This window comes from Capronia coronata, assembly GCF_000585585.1.
Source record: "Capronia coronata CBS 617.96 chromosome Unknown acBCG-supercont1.2, whole genome shotgun sequence".
In the NCBI taxonomy this organism is placed as follows: Eukaryota; Fungi; Ascomycota; class Eurotiomycetes; order Chaetothyriales; family Herpotrichiellaceae; genus Capronia; species Capronia coronata.
Window position 1 is genome coordinate 3,619,004 of NW_006912894.1, and position 15,118 is coordinate 3,634,121.

The 15,118-nt window shown below is 52.4% G+C and overlaps 4 protein-coding genes across 4 annotated transcripts; 2 read left to right on the forward strand and 2 right to left on the reverse strand.

Moving 5' to 3' along the window:
* Positions 1-444: 444 nt before the first annotated feature.
* Positions 445-4,338, forward strand: A1O1_02981 (uncharacterized protein; the record flags this gene model as incomplete). Its single annotated transcript, XM_007723889.1, has 1 exon — positions 445-4,338. One exon carries the CDS (start codon positions 445-447, stop codon positions 4,336-4,338), a length of 3,894 nt encoding a protein of 1,297 aa, XP_007722079.1.
* Positions 4,339-5,173: 835 nt separating this feature from the next.
* Positions 5,174-6,637, reverse strand: A1O1_02982 (uncharacterized protein; the record flags this gene model as incomplete). The annotated part of the gene is made up of 2 exons (XM_007723890.1): positions 5,174-5,810; positions 5,985-6,637. The coding sequence occupies 2 exons, from the start codon at positions 6,635-6,637 to the stop codon at positions 5,174-5,176; spliced, it is 1,290 nt and encodes a 429-aa protein (XP_007722080.1).
* Positions 6,638-7,147: 510 nt separating this feature from the next.
* A1O1_02983 (uncharacterized protein) lies at positions 7,148-11,667 on the forward strand (the record flags this gene model as incomplete). Its single annotated transcript, XM_007723891.1, has 2 exons — positions 7,148-7,293; positions 7,347-11,667. The coding sequence occupies 2 exons, from the start codon at positions 7,148-7,150 to the stop codon at positions 11,665-11,667; spliced, it is 4,467 nt and encodes a 1,488-aa protein (XP_007722081.1).
* A 1,386-nt stretch (positions 11,668-13,053) lies between these two features.
* Positions 13,054-14,330, reverse strand: A1O1_02984 (uncharacterized protein; the record flags this gene model as incomplete). The annotated part of the gene is made up of 2 exons (XM_007723892.1): positions 13,054-14,046; positions 14,103-14,330. The coding sequence occupies 2 exons, from the start codon at positions 14,328-14,330 to the stop codon at positions 13,054-13,056; spliced, it is 1,221 nt and encodes a 406-aa protein (XP_007722082.1).
* Positions 14,331-15,118: the final 788 nt, after the last annotated feature.

Sequence of the window (15,118 nt, forward strand, 5' to 3'; positions counted from 1 at the left end):
TGCTCCTCCTCCACTCACTTGTTGCCCGCCGCATCTGCCCGCTTGATTTAATTAGTTTGACATTTGAATGCGCAACGCGCCTTTTACCCTATACTCTATCTTGCAATAGGTCTCTTCCAAACGTAGCAGTCCTCCTGCGAAGCTGCTGTCGGCCAGAAATCGACTGGTCGCGTTCCCTCAGTCATCATTGCAGTTGATGAATTTCACTCGCGAACGCTTGTCCCGCCAATCTACTATGACCTTCTCACATCCACCATACTGTTATGGGAAACGAGCAGAGTCAAGAATCTGCTCCTCAGGCAGAGCCAGAAGAACGTAGGTAAACGGAAGTTTACTTCCTTTTCGGCCCCTCATCTGGTCATCATCTTATTAACCGCGACTTTAGACTTCGATATCTCTGAAATTCCCGACGACAGAGACGTCGCACCCGATTCTGATGCTAGCATGGCCAAATCCAGTCAGCGCGTCTCCTCCCCAAGCGAGAATTCACATCACAGCAAGAAGCGGAAGCGCAAGAGGTCTCGCAAGTCTTCGTCGAGCATGGGCAATCCAGCCCCAAGCGAAGTGCTTCCAGACGAGGCCAAGGCGCTGAGGGGGCAGTCTGCACAGGATACTCGGTCGCTGAGAGAAAGAGAGCCTGAGACATACCACATCTATGCTAGTTCTGACGACAGTGATGCTGAAGCGGACAATGCTAGGCCGAAGCCCAAGACTGTGGCTACAGCCGACGATGCAGACGGCGAAGAGAGTTCTGACGAAAGGTCACACCATTCCCTCGAGGATGCACATGCCGTTCTGGCCCCGAGTCCAGTACCGGAGGAAGTTCAGCAAGAGGAAGATGTCTCTGTGTTGGCCACTCAAGTGGATGGTGCAGTCCCCGCTGCTAAGACCAATGGCGCCGTGCCTAGGCCGGAGGTTACCAGCGAGGGTCGATTTCGATGTCCATTCGCAGAAGAGTACGGATGCGAGATCACTTTCGCTAACAAGAAGGGGGCAATTCGACATGGTGCAATCCACACTTCGAGCTTTGCTTGCTCTGTTTGCGGTAAGAAGTTGAGCCGGCCGGATACGCTAAATGCGCATATGGGCAAACATACGGCGCTGGAGATCGCTTCTGCCGAAGCAGGAGATAAAGCGGCTGCGGAAGAGGGTCAGGACAAGCGCAGTCGCGGAGACAAGAACAAAGTCGAGAGACGCACGACTCCTGTTCCGGGTCAATTAGAGGAACAACACGAAGAAAGTCCTGCTGAGTTTGCAACTCCGCAAGAGACTTCTCAAGACCAAGCGGCCGACCAGCAAGATGGACACGAGGAGCTTCCAGAACTGCCGGCCGAAGCCGAGGTCAACGGTACAGAAGCTCAAAATGGTGAGGCTGGACAGGAACCTTCCGAACATGATTCACCTACACCACCCAGTATCTTCGACGAGGCCGATGAGGCGATTGTGAAGGAGACACCCATGCCGAAGGGTGGACTCAAGCGCAAACGTGATGCCGTGGATACGGCCGACACCTCTCAACAGAGGATTGACAACCCTAGAAAGAAAGCAAAAAGAGCTTCTAAATCTCCTCCGACATCCGCTCAGTCGTTGGACTTGGGCAGGTCCGATTCGGCGGAGGACACACAGGGACCACGTCGCCAGCAAGATACTCAGAAGATTGTACCTAAGCTACAGAAGAGCCGACAAGGTAGCATCGATGGTTGGGCGCAGAAATACACTCCTGGATCTAAGCTCAGACACCCTGCATTCAATCCCAAGTCGCCGACATCCACGACCGCGCGACGGGTTGAAGTGGTCGTTCCAAGAACAAGTCAAGGAGGACCTTCCAGCACCAATCCAGCCAATGACCTGCCCCTGGATTCCGACCGCGCTGTCAGTAACAACGAACTCAACACCGACCAGCTCGAGGCTATTGGACTGAGGAAAGGCAAGTCTCGGATATCAACGTACACGACTCCGAAAGGCAAGAATCGGGCCGAATCCGGGATCGATTACTCTACTCCCTCTCAAGGGCAAACCGACAAAGCCAACGATGTTTCTGACGGCCATGAATCCGAGCCGACCAACTTTGCAACGACAGTGGCGAGAAGGTCCTTCATAGCAGTCAATTCAAAGCCACAGCCGCCAGAACAGGAGGAAGAGTCCGGGTCAGACTTCGCAGAGGAAGAGGCCGACCACACTGAAGAGGAGAGACCAAGTAAACGCGCTCGTAAACGCACTCGGTCCAATGGCACAACCGACAAGGGTTCTCATGAGTGTCGCAGGTGTCATCGTACCTTTTCGAACGAGAACAGTCTTCGGAGGCATCTCGGCAACCCATCTTCTCATTCCAACCTGTACAAGTGCCATTCTTGCTCCGAGCAATTCTTCGCGATCACCGCTCTGGCCAATCATGAAAGAGACACGGGGCATGGCAAAGGAAACGGCCTACAGGGCGCCACTGGTGCATTCAGCGAAAGGGAGGTCCGGAAGCTGTACGACTGGAGAGACATGTTCTGCGAAGACCATAACATCACCCATGAACAATTCAACCAGATGATGACCGACACCTTGCAGCGAAAGGCAGGCGAGCTGTGGGATTGGCCGTTTATCAGCAAATCCGAATTCCTCCAAGAATACTGCGGTGTGCTCCCTCACCGCAACAAACGGTCGATGCTGCGTTACCGCGAACGCAATTTCCAGAATCTCGCAGGTTCCCGGGACTGGACGGCGGAGGACGACAAGGACCTGATACGGCTGCATAAAGAGCTCGGTCCGAAATGGTCGGAGATTGCTCGGAGACTGACGAGGACGGTCGATGCGGTCACCCAACGGTGGCGACACAAGTTGCAATTCGGACGCGTCGAACAGGGTGTATGGTCGGAGGCTGAACAGATCAAGTTCAAGGAGGTGCTGGAGCAGGTGCGCCGCGATTCGGGCACCACCGCGGACTTGGACGAATGGCGCATTCCCTGGAAACAAGTCAGCGAGAGGATGGGCACCAGGACGGCCCAGCAATGTTCGAACCATTGGCGCTCCCTTCACAGTGTGAAGAACCGAGGCAGGTGGTACAAGGTTCCTGGGCTGGAGAGGACGCCTGGATCCAGTAGGATCTTGACCCCGTCCAAGATGGAGCGCCGGTTGAAGGGGGAAGCTTTGAGATCGGGAGATCGAAAAAGTCTTTCGGAACAATTTGTACGTGAGGACGATGAGGATGAGGATGATGAAGATGAAGATGAAGAAGATGAAGGTGGAGCAGAACACGAGGATGATGGGGCTGACGATCACGAAGACTCGGCTGACGAAAAGGATGGCCAGCAGGGAGAAGAGGATAGAGACGATGAAGAAGAGAACGGAAAAGACGTACAAGCTTCAATCCTCAACGAACAAACATCCTCAGTGGCGGAGGAAGAGACTGAATCGGCAGCAAAGACCTCCCGTCAAAAAGGCCGTCGCAATCCTCTGACCGCGAAAACACCCGGCAAGACACTCGGGTCGAGTCAACTGTTCGCACAGACTCAAGCCAACACGTCCGCCCTCAAGGCTTCTTCGCAAAGAAATGGAGCAGGACACCTCGAGGCCGAACTGGGAGTGGATATGGATGGCGATGATGATCGACCATCGCCCGAAATCCCTATCCAGCGGCGCGTCATGTCGTCTCGGTCTCCATTGCAGGAGATCAGGGTCAAAGAAAACGGCGATCTACACCTCGATAGTGACGACGAGGATGAGGCAGAGGCAGAGGATCCTGTGGGAGGAGATGAGTCTGACGACCCCGCGGACGTTGAAGACGCGGACGAGAATGAAGATGAGGGTGATGCGTCCGATTTGCAAGTCGGTGAAGATGTCGAAGTCGCCGAGGAGGAAGGGGCCGATCACGACGAAAATCAAGACGCGACAGAAGAAGAAGAAGAAGAAGAAGAAGAAGTAGAGGGAACCGGCGATGATGGAGATGATGACGACGACGACGACGATACAACATCATCGTCATCGTCATCATCGTCATCGTCATCGTCATCATCATCATCGACAACACCAGACGAGAACATGCTGAGCGTGAATGGAAAAACGACACCAAAAGCGAACACGAAAGCCAAAGCCAAAGGGAGAGGTGCTATTATGAACAACTTTATGGAGAGTATCAACGAATCCGCGCGTCGGGCCAAGAGCAATTGGCTGTCACGCAGAACGAATGGGTCTGGCTCTGTGTCTGGCTCTGTGTCTGGCTCGCAGGGTCTTCGAGGAGGGTTGAAGATGCAGTGGAACCGGAACCGGAGTGAAGATGAAGATGAAAGCGAGGATGGAGATGGGGATGGCGAAGAAGCGAAGCAGATCAGATCTGGTCAGTCTGAAGAATGAGGGTGAGGAGACAGAGTACGACTGGACTGCCTGGGTGTCTGATCACTGCTTGTTACCTGGTTCTATATGACTGCTGGGAAGGCAGTGTTTCTCCGATGAACACGGAGACAGACAGGCGTTCAGAAGTGGAGAGGGGCAGGATATCATATTGCTACAAGTACTAGGTGGACTTTGTCTGTGATGGAAGAGAAGGTCCCTAGATTTAACGCTGCTGCTGCTGCTCATATCCATGTTGAAGTTCATAATGCTGATGCTGATGCTGATGCTGCTGAATTAATCGACACCCATGTATTTCCAATGCTTTTTGGCCCATCAAGTTCGACGATACGGATAGTGCATCGTTGGATTATAGTGATACATTAATAAGAGACGACATGATCTGTCCTTGGTATGGGGAATTGGAGGATAGGAGGACTCTAGTTCAACATCTGGTGAGACCTGTTCACTTCCAGTCGTAACAGTAATAGAAGGACTCATTCCACAGGTAGGTTTGTGTTTGTGGGTAAACATGTTTCTTGCACCACAGCCACGTCGTTGATGCGGCAGGCCAGTGGCAAGTGATCGATTCTTCTTGTTTCAATCGGGAGAGGACTGGTCGACGTGCCAGACGTGTGAAGAGGGCTTCATGAGCTGAGGCATGGCGCGGTGGGCAGGCAGATATTCTACCGGCCATGGGCCAAAAGAAGGATGAATGGCTCGACCATGCCATGCCATGCCACTCACTCACTCAATGCGTGCGGCGCTGTCTTCAATCCTTCAAACTCGAGGTGAGGCCATCAGTCATATGTCCGATTGAGAGCCGGCTGTTGACTGGGGTTGTATCAGACTAGAATCATCATGCAGGGTGCTGCTTCTTGATAGGCTCAATAGCCCACGCATCCGGGGCAGACGGGTCACCTCCCGACCGAACATGTCTCTCCTGAAGCCACCAGAAGCCCGGATCCAACCTGGTCCAGTCGACATCCAGCATTCGGCGGGCATGCGCCTCGAGGATAGGCACCATGTGTTTCCTCATAGCCTCGTTGGCGGGATGGACCCCATTGCTCAGGGCGAGTCTGGCCTGGGCCAGAAACTGAGTGGAGCCGCATTTCATGCAGTATTCGACAATGTCTTCGGCGCTGAGCTTGCGGAAGCCACCCTCGCGCATGATCATGACGGTGTCGGCGAGGATTTCATTGTGGCGTGGGATGAAAGTCTGCCCACGCGACGCTAGCCACGCGCTCCATTTGATGGGGATGTAGGGGAGGAGTTTGATGGAAAAGGTCGCGTTTGCCGTGTAGCCCCAGAGAAGGTAGCGGTAGAACAATGTCTGCGCCCACGGCGCGGGGTCCTTGTCACTTTTGTCGGCTACGGCGTGGTCGATCTTGTCGTCGAATTTCGAGATGAAGTGTTCACTGCGTTTGCACCATCTGCTGACGATCTTGATCTGGTCTTTTGGTCGGTGGCACGTCTCGGGGATGAATGCTAGAGGTCTGGTCAAGTATGATTAGCCTCGAAGCAGACGAATAGTGAATACTCGGTGAGGGTGAGAGTGAAGGAGAGGAAGAAGAACCTGGGCAATACCATCGGTAATGTGTGGACAGGGAAGGGCTAGATGCGATCCTTGTGATATGCAAAAGGGAGGGTTGTTTCTCAAGCAAACTCACATCACCAACGGAGTCCATTCGCCAAAGATAACCAGGACAACGGAAAAGGGGATCAATCTGTGAATATCGCTCCTTGTGCGAAGACATAGATGATATTCTTTCCGCGTGAGCTTGGGAGGAGCGCCATCCTTGGGCTCCCGTTCTCTGCCCAGCATGGCACAGACGTGCAACAGCTGCGGCTTTCCCCATGTTGGTCCTAGACGCTGTAGGATCTTCCGTCTTTCTTTCTGGTTGTGCCACACTTTGATCACGCCTTCTTTGTAGAACCGGTAGTGTGTCTTCGCTAGACGTTGCCAGTACTTCAACCGCTGGGCAATGGGGATGCTGCCATCTGGTCCAGGGGTTGGGTCTTCCACATATTCCAGGACTGGTGGTCTTAGACAGGACAGGTCTGAGGGGAATCCATTTCGTGGGTTCTCGGGTGAGAGGTTGAGACCTTTGTGCCGCGGTTTAGGTGAGAAGAGTTCGGGGAAAAGCTCTTCCAGTCGTTTTCCTGGGTTCTGTCCGCCTGACCGTGAGGGTTGAGTTGATGTTGAATTCTGGCGCCTCAACAGGGTGGCTGACAAGGAGGCATTGGGTCCAATGCAGTAGTGCTTGGGCTTTCGGTGTGGAAAAGTCGCGGCTCTTCGACACTGCAGGAAGTTCGTGGACATGCCTCGAGGGCGAGAGTAAAGTAGTCTTGGTCGCAGGAGGTGGACGAGGATGTGTCGCCTGATCTGGAGGAGGTTGCTGGAGTATGAGACCTAGATAGAGAGCAAAGATTGCGCAGCTCCAGACGTTGCACGTCTAATAGAAAATAAATTTTATGGACATGTCATGATGATGATGATCGATAGACCAGGATATTTTGTTTAATTACTAGTATCGCGTCTTCTCCGCAATCGATTCGATGCTGTAAATGGAGAAGATGGAAATGGAGATAGAGATGTAGAGACACTTTTTGCTACATCTGGCCTCTATCATCTTTCCACTGCTTCAGTCTCACATTCCAAGTCGATCTGATCTCCTGTTCACTGTCTCATGAGGGTTGTTGTCTGCTTTCACTCTTGTCTTTGAGCGCCTCGTCGACTTGTACTTTCAAACCATGCGTTGAATTGGCTCCTGTGGCTATGCTGCTGCTCCGTCTTCCTCTTTGAACTCCTTTTCCATCCAGCCTCGTCAGCATGCGTCCCTCCGTCGCTCCTTGGGGGATCGCAGCGTTCACTCTTTGGGCTCTGGGTCTCTTCACGTCTCCGGCTCTGTGTGGTCCTACGGTCAATGTCGCCCTCGAAGCATCTTTCGCCGCAGGGCCATACTTGGTGGAACTACTGTACGCCGGCCAGCATCCTCCCAGACTGTCCTCCACCGCTAACGCAACTCCAGGGAGACAGCGGCTCTCGAGAACTCGTCGGCTTATTACCCTCTCCTCGATCGCATTGCAGATGGCGCCTTTTCGGATTTTCAAACTGAGCAAGAGCTGTACAATACATTCATAGACGTGTTACAACAAGATGGACACATTTCCCGTCCCGAATCCCTTTCTTCCTTCAAGTTCGCCCTCGCCCTGCATGCCGCCGCTCCTCGAGTCGAGGCTCATTTCCAATACTACAATACTTCGGTGCAACCACGTCTAATGGCGGCGCAGGACGCTGTTTGTCCAGTGTGGGTCTATTTGGATGGCCAGCAGTACTGTTCGCCCGAGCTGGATCGTGCTCAGCAGGCAGTGTCCCTCCCAGACGGTACCGAACAACTCCCTTTCGATCGTGTCCTTGGTTCGAACCCTGGTGGCCCGGCTTCGATCCTTTATGCGGACATCACACATCCACTCTTTGGCCAATTCCACCATGTCGTTAGCCAGACCGCCCGCGAAGGAAGGTCCACGTACAGACTCCGCTACAGACCTTCGGCTGTTGCCGACAGCAAACCTCTGTTTGTCAGCGGGTATGGAGTGGAACTGGTGCTCAAGCGGACAGACTATATCGTGATCGATGATCGGGATTCTTCAACACCTGAATCACCCAATGCGGACGATATATCCCTGCAGAAGGCAAAAGACGACGATATCTCAGATCTGAAACCGCTGACCACCTCAGAGGTGGTCAATCTCGGTCTGAACGCTGCCAGTTTTATAGCATCGAGCTCTGACCCGTTGCAAAGCCTGATACAGATCACCTCAGACTTTCCTCGATACTCATCCCTCCTCGCATCTACCAATGCTAGCAAAGAATTTCTATTGGAGCACAAATCAAATCGCGAACGATTCTTGCCATCCGGCTACAGTGTCTTTTGGATCAACGGCGTCCAGATTGAGCCTCGTCAGATCAACGCGTACTCGCTTCTCGATCACTTGCGACGCGAAAGACGCATCATCGGTGACCTCAAAGACATCGGACTTACATCTTCGGAAGCCATCAACCTGCTGTCAAGTGAGGTGATTGCCGAAGCACAGGCGAATGACATGCCTCAGAGATTTGACTGGCGAGATGCCATTGAGGAAGACAACGTGTTGATGTGGCTGAATGATTTGGAACACGACAGACGATATGCAGCCTGGCCAACAGATTTGCGACATCTATTTCAAAGGGTCTATCCGGGACAATTGCCCCAACTGCGCCGCGATATACACAATCTCGTTGTGCCAATAGACATGAGCAACATCAAAGACATCGAACTTACTGCCACGTCCTTACAGGGCCTCGTCAGAAGACTGGTGCCGCTTAGAGTGGCTCTGGTTCCGGCTGGAACTGGCGCGACCGCAGACATCTATGCCCGTGTGTCGTATCATCTCTTGGATACATACGGTCTGGCACCACTGATGGCGTTCTACTCAGATCTTGCCGCAGCCAAGAAGTTACCGTCGAGTCCAGAGAAGAGCTTCCAGAAAGCTGTCAAAGGTCGTCCTGTACGGGAGGGCAAACAACCGTTGAGCTACCACGACATATTAAGTTCGGAAGATCTGACGCAGAGGATCCAAGCTCGAAACGATTATCTGAGCCGGCTAGCTCTGAACAAATCGGATCCTCCGTTCATCATCAATGGCGTGGTTCTGCCTCGGACTGACAACTGGTTCGAACCTATGAGCTCGCGGCTGTTCGCCGACCTTCAACTATTGCAGCAGGCTGTTTACCAAGGCATCGTCCCAGAGGACGGCTGGATTCCTCAGTTCTTCCTCCTGGAAGCTTCTCCCCGACGGAATGAGATAGTCTTTCCCCATGACCCCAAGGACGTTAGAATCGAGGACATAAGCCGTCTGGCTGCCGACTTTTCAACCGAGCTTGACACTTTACCCCGGATACGTGGCTCGGAAGCGACTTTGTTGAGTGATCGCGCTCATCTTTTGATTGTGACAGACTTGGAATCCGAAGATGGCAGGAAACTTCTGGGGGATGTTCTTGCATTTCGGCAACAGCGTCCGGAAACAGACGTGTTGATCCTGCATAACCCTGCGTCAGCATCACAACCGTCCAAACTGGCGTGTGCCGTCTATATGCTGACGCAAGACAACGGTCGAGATTTCGCTCCGGAAGAATTGCAATTGATCCTCGAAAGTGACTCCAGCCTGGCGGATGGAACTCCCGGAGATGATGCATGTGCTGCTTTTTGGAGCTCCAAGGTAGCCTTGACGCGTAGTCTGGGTTTCTTACCTGGCCAAAGTGGACTATGGCTGAATGGTCGAGTAGTCGGACCTTTGAAGCAAGAGTTCACGCTCGATGATATGGCATCGCTGCTTGAGTCGGAACGGAGAGAAAGAATTGCGCCTGTAACGACCGCAATCACTTCACTAGGGTTAGAAGATCGATTTTCCGATGCCCTAGATCTCGCCAAAGTCACCTCGCTTGTGGCTAGAGCCTTGAAATCCGATCTACCCGAAGGGTTGAGGGAATCAGTACCTCTAATCCGAATGGATCGGTTCAAGATCTGGAACGGCACTCACACCTCGATCAAGGTGTCCAACACGGATGATCCCAGTATCCAAGTTGTTGCTGTGGTCGACCCGGCCTCTGAAATTGTGCAACAGTGGGTGCCAATATTGGAGACCTTGTCGCAACTCCATGGTGTCAGTGTCCAGATCTTTTTGAATCCCAAGGACAGGTTGTCTGAACTTCCCGTCAAGCGCTTTTATCGTCAAGTCATCAATTCAGAACCCAGTTTCCAAGAGGATGGGTCACTGGCGATTCCGACCGCATCATTTTCGGGTGTGCCGAAAGACACGTTGTTCAACCTCGGGATGATTGTGCCTCCGTCATGGCTGGTGGCACCGAAAGAGTCAATCCATGACCTCGACAACATCAAGCTCAGCAATCTAGCCGACGGGGAGAACATCGATGCACTGTACGAATTGGAATATATTTTGATTGAAGGTCATGCTCGAGACGTGACCGTTGGCCCACCACCGCGCGGTGTTCAGTTATTGCTTGGAACGGAGCAGGAACCACATTTCACCGACACCATCGTGATGGCCAATCTGGGATATTTCCAATTTAAGGCGAAGCCGGGACATTGGCAGATCTCACTGAAACCCGGCAGATCTTCCAAAATCTTCCAACTGGACAGTGTCGGACCAAATGGATATGCTCCTCAGCCGGGTGATGAGACCACGTCCGTGGCACTTTTGTCATTCCAAGGCCTGACATTGTTCCCTCGTTTGTCGCGGCGACCCGGTATGGAAGAAGAAGATGTGTTGGAGTCTTCGGGTCACGGTGGAGCGCTGGACTACATCAGCAAGGGAGCATCATTTGCTTCGTCGGCGCTCTCGTCTCTCGGACTGAAAAAGACGTCCGGCAGCAACGCCGAGATCAACATCTTTTCTGTCGCGTCTGGACATCTGTACGAACGGATGTTGAACATCATGATGGTGTCGGTGATGAAACACACCCAGCACAGCGTCAAATTCTGGTTCATCGAACAGTTCTTGTCCCCTTCCTTCAAGGCCACGGTGCCCATCCTCGCCGAGCATTACGGATTTGAATATGAGATGGTCACATACAAATGGCCTCATTGGTTGCGAGGACAAAAGGAGAAACAACGAGAGATCTGGGGATACAAGATCCTATTTTTGGATGTCTTATTTCCTCTCGACCTGGATAAAGTCATTTTCGTCGATGCCGACCAGATCGTGCGGACCGACATGATGGAACTGGTCAAGGTCGACTTGAAAGGCGCCCCGTACGGGTTCACGCCCATGTGCGACTCGCGGACGGAAATGGAAGGCTTCCGGTTTTGGAAACAAGGATACTGGGAGTCATACCTCAAGGGCAAACCGTACCACATCTCGGCTCTTTACGTGGTGGACCTCAAAAGATTCCGACAGTTGGCGGCCGGTGATCGATTGAGACAACAGTATCAGTCTCTCTCGTCCGATCCCAACAGTCTCAGCAATCTCGACCAGGACTTGCCCAACCACATGCAACATACCCTACCCATCTACAGTCTGAGCCAGGAGTGGCTTTGGTGCGAGACGTGGTGTAGTGACGAGAGTCTGAGTTCGGCCAAGACAATCGATCTGTGCAATAACCCTTTGACCAAGGAGCCGAAGCTGGACCGGGCCAGACGACAGGTTCCGGAGTGGACGGAGTATGATGAGGAGGTTGCAGCTGTTATTGAAGCGGCAAGAGGAGAAGAGAGAGAGCATTCGACGACAGAATCACAACAAGGCCCCGATCAGCATGTGGTGGAAGAAGAGAGGAGACGGGACGAGCTATGAAATGGGAACAGAAACAAAAACATTGGCGTGGCGGGAGATACCTAGATACCTACATGTATGGTACCAATAGAGATCTAGACTGTACCAACTGTTGAGCAACGAACTTCAAACAGCGCCATGTTCGATTGGAAGTGTGGCACTTCGGCACAGCATGGAGTGCGGATGCTGCTTGCTACGTGTCTTTGGAGAATAGGCCAGTTTTGACGTACGAGGTCGGAAGGAAGTGCCTCCCTCCTTGATTCTCAGCCTTGTGGGAGCGAAAGCAATAAACAGCATGAAGGTTAGAGCACAACTTGCAGATAAGTATGCAGTAAGGTATTGATTTATATGAAGGAGCTATGTGTGATCCGTGATACCTACCTGTACCTACATACTTTTGATTTGTCCCGCTGATCAGCTTTTGGCATGTCAATATCTCCTTTATGTGAGAGTACCTAGGTACTATCTTGGTGGTGGTGGTGGAGCGCCAAGCTCTAACTACATATATGTATAAGGTATATTTATACAGGTATGTATATTTCCCCTTTACCACTCACTCACTCTCTACAACCACTACTACGCACAGTCCCTACTATCCTATGACCATGATCACTCGTACACGATTTACTTCGACTCAAGTGGAAACCCCCTGACCCGTCGACAGAACCTCGAAGTGAGAAGTAAGGGGTTCCGCGGTGGTGATTCATTTCACTTAGTACGACAAGACAAGAATGGCCCTCCCCAATCTCCGTCGTCTCTTCGTCGAGGCACGCACCGAGGCTGAAGAGAATGAATACTCTCGCAACGCGGTATGTTTATACATTATGGTCTTGTCTTGTCTTGTTGAGGTTCTTGATTCCTGTTGTTGATGGAGGTCTGGAGATCTGGAGTTATCAAAACCAAAACGATTGATTGATTGTCTGACTTACTTAAATGAACGATTGATTGATTGTCTGACTGACTTGAATGTTGTGTGTTGGCACCCAGTTCTATAATCTTGTTCTCTTCATCTCGTCGGTGGCGGTGTTCAGTCTCGTGGCGCAGCGGATGAGTGGGAATACGGGCAAGACGATGAAATGATGATCGTGAAGAACTTGGAGGAGTATGGATATTGAATGAAAGGGATGAAAGGAAGGTATCATGCTTTGATATGGTGCAAGGCTGGGCTGGGTATCAGGCTATGCTTCAGTCTTTCTGTCGGCATTGCTATTGATATTATGGACCTTTATTGTCTACGACGGTGGACGGTGGACGGTGGACGGTAACGATATCTCCCAGTCTACAGCAATATTCCCCATCCTGCAGCAGACACCGGCTCCCCTCTCGAATCTCAGACCATCTCATCTCATCTCACACCGATCGGTCAGTCAGTCTCTTCGCCATCGCATCTCATCTCTTCCCGATCGGTCAATCAGTCTCTTCACCATCACTGCTCAGAAAATCATAATTCTTTGCACCTCTCACCAGCCGTCGGGGAGCTGCACCCGCACCCGCGCCAGCACCACGGCCAGCCTGCTTCTCATCCTGGCTGCCGTCCTCATCAGCACCCCATCGCTCAGCACCTTCCTGCACCGCTTCAATGTCTGCGGCCAACTCCCGCGCCTCTCTGATCTGGTTGGCCTTTTCGATCGAATAGCGGCCCGTCATGCCGACATCCGCCAGCATCTCCTTGAGATGTTTGATCTTGGCCTTGGGCGTCTCGTACGGCTTGAGCTCTTTGCCCCACAGCTTGCGAATGCCGCATTTGACCAGCCAGCCTTGAAGACGTTTGATCTCGACTTGGTCGGGGTCTGCGTCTGCATCGGCTTTACCTTTGGCCGCCGGCTTTTTCGCTTTGGATTTCTGGCCTGATTGCGAAGGGCTTTTCGGTTTCCGATTCTTTGTCGGCGCAGGAGCCTCGTCTAGGAGGACCGATAACTCGCTTTCAGAACCATCTTCGGCGTCGTCGGCCGCCGCTGGACGTGCTCCATCTGCATCCCCATCACCAACGTCTGACGAAGCCTCATTTGCTTCGTCAACATCCTCGTCCTCCTCTTCATCAGACTTTGACTTGGCAGCCTTTGCCTTTTTGGTCGGCTTCGGTTTCGGTTTGGTCGCGCCCGGTTTCTCGCCGGGTTTGCGTTGCGTCTGCTTCTTCTTGGGTGGTTCCTGGTCCGTTTCGGAGTCGAGATCGCTCAAAGACGAAGACAGATCTTCCGAATCATCGCTGTCGCTGTCCTTGTCGGCTGTTTTCTGTCTTTTCCTGGGCACCGGCTCTTTCTCTGCTGAAGCGCGCTTTTTCGGAAGCTGTGCTGGTGGTTCCTTTTGCTTGGGTTGGGACTTGGCTTTGGGCTTCGGGGCAGGCTTGGATTTGGTCGGTTTGGGAGGCGAACTCTGTGGTTCTTCCTCTGTCTCCTCCTCCTTCACCAATGTCAATTACAGCGCAAAAAACGTATGTGTCCAAGATTTCATTATACCAATTGCGTGTCTATCACTTCTTTACTCCGCTGTTTCCAATCCGAGTGGCTCTTGTAGAAGCCTTGAGCCAAACCTAGACTCTTCTCCGAAGCTGCGCGGATGTAGTTGTAGGAAAAGTCCACCCCGTCTTTCTGCGCCTTGACCACTTCGCGGCGTAGACTCTTCTCGAGTTCGTGATCGGGCGGGAGAGGCGTGGCCGAAGCCTCGGAGAGTTCAGAGTCGGACATTTTGCGCAGTGTGTAGGGACCGGCGAACGCGCCGCGCGCTACGTGTATTGGACTATTGTCTGCTGCGAAGAGCGAGTATAACACACGGGTCGGGGTGTGTTCTGCGCTGCGAATCCCAAGACGCGTCGATCGCTTTGGTCTGGTGTGACGATCGCCGGGGATGCGATTTGCATACTGCACACAGCCAGTGTGATCCAACAACAAGATTCCCCGCAAAACAACAGTATTTGGTGATACACTTTTAGTACCTTACAGTAGTAAACATGCTAGGAGATACCTTAGTCTAACAATAGTACTACCTAGTACTACGTACTACTAGCACACTCCAGGTATTAGTACTACGTAGTTAGTGAGTACTCTATCGCATCTGATAAAGTGGTTTAAAACAACTTAGCCGAACCTGCATCGGACATATCGGATTTGTCGCCAGTCCGCCACCAGGCAGGTCCACGCTCCACAGATTCCATTCATTCAATTGTATTCATAAGCATCCCACCTCTTTCCACCAAGGTGTTTACACATTTTGTTGGCGCGCTGGAGATCAGGGGAAGAAGTGCTGGTGGCCAGGTCTCCGATCGAGCCGCACAGAGATGTCCCTCTCCGATTTCATTCAGGCACAGGCATCCGGCAGCAAAGACAACTCGAGCACTCACGATGCACCGGCATCACCCAAACCCGCCGCTCCTCCCGGAGTGGTGTTGGGTCCAGATGGAAAGCCGTGAGTTCTCACCAACCACTGCACTGCACTGCACTGCACTATGGAGTGGCTGCAGTGTCAATCCCATGTA